The sequence below is a fragment of the Mandrillus leucophaeus genome, unplaced genomic scaffold (genome assembly GCF_000951045.1).
Source record: "Mandrillus leucophaeus isolate KB7577 unplaced genomic scaffold, Mleu.le_1.0 Scaffold75, whole genome shotgun sequence".
In the NCBI taxonomy this organism is placed as follows: Eukaryota; Metazoa; Chordata; class Mammalia; order Primates; family Cercopithecidae; genus Mandrillus; species Mandrillus leucophaeus.
Window position 1 is genome coordinate 177,989 of NW_012108141.1, and position 7,892 is coordinate 185,880.

The 7,892-nt window shown below is 36.2% G+C and overlaps 1 protein-coding gene across 7 annotated transcripts in view; it reads left to right on the top strand.

The window, feature by feature from the left end:
* Positions 1 to 252: 252 nt before the first annotated feature.
* EPGN (epithelial mitogen) overlaps positions 253 to 7,892 on the top strand; it is a 12,640-nt gene continuing 5,000 nt past the window's right edge. Inside the window, exons 1-5 of one of the 7 annotated variants that reach the window (XM_011966150.1) lie at positions 253 to 359; positions 874 to 963; positions 3,929 to 4,049; positions 4,765 to 4,791; positions 6,339 to 6,647. In XM_011966150.1, the coding sequence (XP_011821540.1) occupies positions 317 to 359; positions 874 to 963; positions 3,929 to 4,049; positions 4,765 to 4,791; positions 6,339 to 6,396 (339 nt within the window). In that variant the 5' untranslated portion in view covers positions 253 to 316 and the 3' untranslated portion in view covers positions 6,397 to 6,647. Of the gene's footprint in view, positions 360 to 873; positions 964 to 3,928; positions 4,050 to 4,764; positions 5,336 to 6,338; positions 7,715 to 7,892 lie in introns of those variants that run through there. The other 6 variants (XR_001004453.1, XM_011966148.1, XM_011966152.1 and 3 more) reach the window with 6 other exon arrangements.

A 7,892-nucleotide genomic window follows, 5' to 3' on the forward strand; every position in this document is an offset into this window, starting at 1 on the left:
AGCCTTTCCTGAAATCACATTTTGTTCTTGTTGTTTTAAGTACTTTTACATACATGATTATGCCCACAGGTAACAGGAAACCAATGTTTCAAAAGAAAAGTTGATTGCATTGCTAGATAATACAGGTATCCTAAACAAGTGCGTGAGCGCCCAGAGGCTTTCTGCTGCTGCCAGAAGTACATATTTTTTTGATTGGTAAGAACTGCCAGATGACGCCTCATGAAATATAAATGCCACAAAGACTCAGAGCTCAATAAAAACCTTCCACTCGTCAGTCTAGAAGGATAAGAGAAGGAAAGTTAAGCAACTACAGGAAATGGCTTTAGAAGTTCCAATATCAGTCTATCTTTTATTCAACGGTAGGTAATTTCTTTTTGTTTTGTTAACTTTGTATCAGTGTAAAATGTGAATAGAATTTATTTTCTCTGCATTAGAGAGAAGTTGGTTTCTAATAGTTGTTCTTTATGGCAAAGATCAGAGTAATGAATCTGTGGCTTAATTTAGTTTCTTATGTCCTGTATGTTTCTTTCCTAATATATTTTGACACCTTTTTTGGGACCTCCAGAATGTTTGCTTTATACAATTGAAGAGTGATTGATACATTTAGTTATCATACTATAGTGTTCTTATTTTTGGATTAATATGTAAATGTATCAATGGTCTTAAAAATTGGGTTTTTATTTGCTCTAAGCCTAATATAGTCAATGGAATGGATGAGAAACTCGAAGGATGTTGCCCTAGTCACATTATGGATTTCAACTGAAATTAAAAAAAAATAGAAATAGGAATAAACAGAATAAGAATACTTTCCATCTGTTGCTTGTACATAGAAGGAGGCTCTCTGTTAAAGATGCTTTTGCCCCCTTAATACAGCAATGACAGCACTGACTGAAGAGGCAGCCGTGACTGTAACACCTCCAATCACAGCCCAGCAAGGTAACTGGACAGTTAACAAAACAGAAGGTATTTTCTTCCCATTTTCATATTTCACAAGACTTTTCTGAAACTTGGGAGAGAAATTTGGAGTGTGATAAAAGCAACATTGGCCATTTTTAATACATATTTTATTATTAGATAATCAACTCTTTTAGCAGGATGCTATTAAATTGAAGTGACAGATAAATGTGCCAGCAAATAATTGCCTTTTTAAAAGGAGGAAGTGAAGCAAATGAGACAAAAGCTGTCTTCAGTTACTGTCTTGAATGTGAAACAGGCCACATTTTCTGCTTCATTTCTGCTTGGTTCCCAATAACCCCTGTGTGTTCAGAGACAGTTTGTCCCCATTTTGGCATTCTTGATGAGCAACATTATATTTTGATCTGTGATTATAAGCTTTGCTGCCAAAGACATTATGGCTACAAGATGAAAAGCACTTTCCCTCATCTTTGGAATGATCTTTTTTTCTTGTTTGCTTTGGGGTTTTTTGTTGTTATTTTAGCATATGCTCTATTTCCTAACCACTTGTACCCAATTTTTGTTATTGATGGTGATGATATATTTTCTTTCATATTTAATTATTATCATGGTGGCTTCTGGATGCTCTTGAGCATCAGCGTTCTTTCTCAAATCTGTTTAAACTCTTAGAGGTGAAACTTGGAAAGCTTGCTGCTTACCAAGACCTATGACTGAGTGGTTATGATTCTTTCGCAAATTGCATCCTAATTGTTATGTGAAGGCTGGCAATGTGATTTAGGACAGAGGAAACAATATCTTGTACTCAGAGTCAGGCAAATAAAGGAAGATTGTCATATGTCAGTGTTCTTCATTTCCTCAATAATTTAAAATTTTAAATGACTGTCTCAAAATATTTTACCCATTTCATTTTTTGAATATCTATTGATTTGCAAAACGAGATCAATGTGGGTTTTAGAACAACTTTTAGCCAACTATTTGTCTTCTAAGCCTTTGAACAAAGAGGAAACAGCTTATTAGAATATAGTATACTGGCCTGGTGCAGTGGCTCATGCCTGTAATCCCAGCACTTTGGGAGGCTGAGGCAGGCAGATCACCTGAGGTCAGGGGTTTGAGACCAGCCTGGCCAACATGGTGAAACCCCGTCTCTACTAAAAATACAAAAATTAGCTGGGCATGGTGGCACATGCCTGTAATCCCAGCTACTCAGGAGGCTGATGAAGGAGAATTGCTTGAACCCGGGAGGGGGAGGCTGCAGTGAGCTGAGATGGGGCCATTGCACTCCAGCCTGGGTGACAGAGCGAGAGTCCGTCTGAAAAAAAAATAAAATAAAATAAAAAAAGAAAAAAGAATATAATATACTGCAGAAAATTAAAGAAGCATAGTTTTCTCTCAATGACTGACTTCGTAATAGCATGCTCAGTACTATATTTTTGTTCTTCCTTAATGGTGAACAGCAAATAAAATTTTTTGAGTTACAAGTAATAATAACATTAAAAAGGAATCCAATACAGTCATCCTTCATAATTGGTTCAACATTGGTTCCAAGACCTCTTCTTCCTGCCCGGAGGGTACCAAAATCCACAGATGCTCAAATCCCTTATATAAAATAGCAAAATATTTGCATATAACCTATAGACACACACCCATGTACTTTAAATCATCCCTTGATTAGTTATGCCTAAAACATTGTAAACACTATATAAATAGTTGTTATACTGCATTGTTTAGGGAATAATGACAAGAAAAGAAGTCTGTACATGTTATGTACAGATGCTTTTTTTTTCAAATATTTTCCATATGAGTTTGGTTGAATTCACAGATGTGGATCCTATGAATATGGAGGTACAACTGTATATCATTTCTGTATTTTTCCTTTACTTTCTTGATGGAGAACTTTAATTTTTCCTTTTGCTTTTTATCTAACTTAAAAATATCAATCTAGTATCTTAGAAAAATTTTTATAAAGTTATGATCATTCTCCTCATTCTTAGGGGAAAGATGAGTCTCTCTGGTATAACTTTTCTTCAGAAATGGCTTAATTCTCACATTTTTCTGCAAAATCTAGTTTCAGGCTTAGTTAATCGAACTTGTTTAGTCTTGAAATAGAAAGCACCCAGCACAGTTTATAATGGAAAATTCTCATTGCCTGAGAATTAATTATTAAAATGATAAATTGTATTCATCCTATTGAACAAAATGAATGTGAATTAGAAGTTAATGTGTGTTCTCACCAAAATAAAGTAATACAGCATAGTATCTTGTCTGTAATCTTCGAATGCCTCTTAAAACTGTTTTTTCCCTAAAAACAAGTAAGATTCGCCTAATCTTAGCAAGGCAAATATGGTGTACCTTTATCATAATGATGAGGAAATATGTTTATTTCTAAAAATGACAAGTAAACTGCCATTGATTCTGCTTGAGAAAAATTTAAGAATCAAAAAGTATACCCCAAAGGACTCAATTATGCAGTTTTACCCAAGGGTCATTCCCACTGCATAAACACCAACAATGGCATAGGTATGTCTTTTGTACATCAGAGAATCAGGAATAAGAATCTTGTTTATTATCTCACAAGTGTAAATTCAAATCTTCCCAAGTGCTGACTTCTCAGGTGTAAAGGAAGAAAATGGAAATATTATGTGAGACCTTCTATATTAATTAGTACTCAGGCACATGTCTGGGAAGCATTGCTCATAATAACCTGCTAAGACTAGAACCAATGCTGCCACCTTTTGGCGAATTTGTTGCCTTTTCTGTCTTACCATGCTGCTTTAAAAAATGAAACAATCATCAATCCACCTCCATCCCCTAATTAATTAATAATACGTCATATGTCTAGATGATATTAACCCAGCCCTTGTGAATACAACCTGCTAAGAGAATCAATAGTTTAAAGGACACAGCACCACCCCCAAATATCCTTAAAATTAAAAATTTATTTACATATGTATTAAAATTTTACCATAAAAGTAAGACACATTTCATTTGCTAATATTGTATCTCCTTTTCCTAGCTGACAACGTAGAAGGACCCATAGCCTTGAAGTTCTCACACCTTTGCCTGGAAGATCATAACAGTTACTGCATCAATGGTGCTTGTGCATTCCACCATGAACTAGAGAAAGCCATCTGCAGGTAAACGCAAAGAACTTTCCAAGTCCTAGAGACAGGAGATGATTTTATGCCTCTGTTGTTTCGTATAGTACATTTCCACACTTTTCTCTCTTTAGTTTAAAAGGGTGCATAATCTGAACATGACTTGACAGGCCTCTACATATTTGAGTATCTAAGGAGTCTTTTGTCTAAACTATTTAATCCTCATTAATTAAAAACATGGTTGCCAGATTAGCAGCATCTCTTGAACCTGGTGCTTTTTAGAAATTCAGGATCTATGCTCTACCCCAGAACTACTGAATCAGAATCTGCATTTTTAACAACATGCAAAGGTGATTTTAAGTTTTGGAGTTGTTTTCAGGATGAAATGAAGGAAACTAAGGCAAAAACATTACAGGAATATGAAGTTCTAGAGCAACTAAGATACTATTTTTATGATCATGATTTGCTCAGTATTCTCCTATGGAAGAATAGACTAATGATTTTGCTAGAGTAAATTATGCAAGCATACTACCTTTTCCCTCTACTAATGAAGGGAAAATATGGGGCCTTCATGATTATTGGAAAATTCACAGCTGCTTCATTGCCCTTAACAGATTGGCTTTCATTTGGCATTTGCCTTTTCAAATTAAATTCCTTATTTCCATTTATTTTTTTTAATTTATTGAAACAGGTTATTTATTTGTATTTCTACCACCATAGGTTTTAAAATTAAACTTTTTTTCTTTTTTTAAAGGTGTTTTACTGGTTATACTGGAGAAAGGTGTGAGCACTTGACTTTAACTTCATATGCTGTGGATTCTTATGAAAAATACATTGCAATTGGGATTGGTGTTGGATTACTATTAAGTGGTTTTCTTGTTATTTTTTACTGCTATATAAGAAAAAGGTATGAAAAAGACAAAATATGAAGTCACTTCATATGCATTCGTTTGACAAATATTTATTAAGCCTCTATAATGTGCCAGGAATTGACATGCAAAATTTTTTTTAATTAAAAAAGAGCTGTAAATCTGGCAAATGTTTCTATGTAATATTTTTCATGCCTTTTCTCATAAACCCAGATGAGTGGTAAAAATTTGCTTCAGTTGTAATAGGAGAGTTTAAAAGTAGTCTCCCTTCATCCTATCTCTGTCTGCCCACATTAAAATTATAAATGACGAGGACAGCAGGCCCCAAGAAAGTAGGGACTAAGTATATCTTGTTCAAAATTGTGTATTCAGTGCCTTACACTATGCCTAGCACACAACACACTCTGAGTAAATATTTGTTGAGTGAAATAAAATTAAGAAACAAGTAAAAACTGAATAAAAATGTGTGACAAACACTGGCCATTTCTTCCCAGACATCAACTGGGGGTATCTTCAGAAGATACTGTCTTTTGCTAAAAACCTAAGAAGATAATCTACAAATAATTGTAATTATTTACATATTCATTCTTAATTCTTGTTTTTTTCCACATGAGTAATTTTTCCTTAAATCCGTGTAACTAGGATAAAGTCAAGAAATAAAGTGAGATACCCTAACAAAAAAATACAAATACATCATTTCCCTTGCTGTACTCTAAAAAGTTGTCATTTCTGAATGACCAAAACTGCCTGTTCAAAATTAGAAAAGTTTATTTTGCTTAACAAATACATCTTAGAGAGAATCAAATCTATATTATATCAGTTGTAGATTTGCCTAACAGACCAAGAAATGTAATAATAAGGAGGAGGAGGAGGAGGAGGAGAAGGAGGTAAGACTTTTCCACATTACTAAGGTGGCACTCTGAGGTCAGATTTCCTAGGAGCAGAGCCTTCAGATGGAAATTGCTGTGCATATGATTGGCTGAGGGAGTACTCTACCTTTATTTTAGGTGAAACCCGTAATAAAGTAAGGAAAGCAGATGGAGCACAAGAAGAAGCTAAGCAAAGATGTGGCTTTAACTGAAGTGTAGCCCCAGTCTGATTCCACAGGGAGATCTAGAATGTGAATAGCAGTGTAGACTTCTCGCAAGGAGAAGAGGCATCTGGATTTCAATATCCCATATTATTCAATCATGGACTCATGTGGGGTAAGGAACAGGGGCTTGTAATCTCCCAGCAATCTCCTGCCAGGTCACTCAGTTGGCCATGCGCAGACCCTGGGAGAAGACTGCTGCCAATGAGCCTGTTAATGCCCATAGCTGCTGAGGGATGGGTTGATCAATGGGTAAAGGCGATCTGGGAGGGACACCAAGAGCAACTGCTGCAGGGTGCATTTATGTAAGCTTCAATGACCTATATGAACCACAGTCAAATTCATATGGAAACCAATGCTCTGTTTCAGGTGTCTAAAATTGAAATCACCTTACAATGTCTGTTCTGGAGAAAGACGACCGCTGTGAGGCCTTTGTGAAGAATTTTCATCAAGGCATCTGTAGAGATCAGTGAGCTCAAAATTAAAGTTTTCACATGAAACAACAAAACTTGTCAAGCTGACTAGACTCGAAAATAACGAAAGTTGGGATCACAATGAAATGAGAAGATAAACTTCAGCGTTGGCCTTTAGACTTTGCCATCCTTAAGGAGTGATGGAAACCAAGTGAACAAGCTGCAGTGACAGAAGTCAAGTTCATTGTTTCACTCTGGGTTTTTTGTTGTTGTGTGGTTATTATTCTCACTACAGAAAGACTGAGTTTCATGTCCCTGGCTGTGTCAGATGTGAATTTTCATGGGAATAATAATCAACTTTGCAGCAAGCCAAAGCAATGCCTTGCTTGGGTTCTTCATGTTCTTACTACCCAGCATTTTTTACCACCTAGATGGACCTAATTCTATTTGCTCAATGAACCTTATCCCAAACTTGTTGTTTTCATGGTGTCTAAAAGAATGTGATGTCAGCTTTTAGAATGAAATCAGTGTTAAAGTACCTCCAGTGAACCAAACATGTGTCTTAAATCTAAGCCACTGAAAACAGAATGGAAATCCCAAGGCAAATACAAATCACACACAGCTTGTAACAACATACAGCCTTTATATGTAAAATACAGAATAAACTAGAGTTTCTGAAGACTGAAGCTATCTGGATATCAAGTCTGAAGTAGGCAAAGCATTTCCATTTCTACATGGATTATAAAACTTTGTGTTGGACTCACTGGTCCCTAATGCTTTTGTTCATCACTTCCTCCAGTTATCAGTGGAATTACCCGGTGACCATTCATTTGGACCGAGATCCTAGAACTCTCCTACTGAATAAAAGTCTACAATTGGCCCTAAAATAGAAACTGAAAACAGGATATAGAATTATTTCACCAGACCACAGCATGTGGAAACTTTCTTTATCATTTTTGAACACTTGTTAACAGATTTGCACATAAGAGGGAGAGGGAAAAAAAATGGAGTAACAGTCAAAATAATAAGAATCAGTATCCAGGCCAAGCGCAGTGGTTCACGCCTGTAATCCCAGCACTTTCGAAGGCCGAGGCGGATGGATCACCTGACGTCAAGAGTTCGAGACCAGCCTGGCCAACATGGTAAAACCCCATCTCTACTAAAAATACAAAAATTAGCTGGGTGTGGTGGCGCATGCCTGTAATCCCAGCTACTCTGGAGGCTAACACAAGAGAATCGCTTGAACCTGGGAGGCAGAGGTTGTAGTAAGCCGAGATGGCCACCCTGCGCTCCAACCTGGGCAACAAGAACGAAACTCCATCTGAAAAAAAAAAAAAATCAGTATCCTTCCTCTTAGTTATATTTCTGCCACTTAATTCAAACAGTCATATGCAGGTTGCTTAATTTGTTTGGGCTTTGGTTTCATTTTCTACAAGGCCCTGGTAGCTCTAAAACTTGACAGTGGAATAAGGAAATGTTTTTCCAAATGTGCATTGCCGGTGAGATCCTC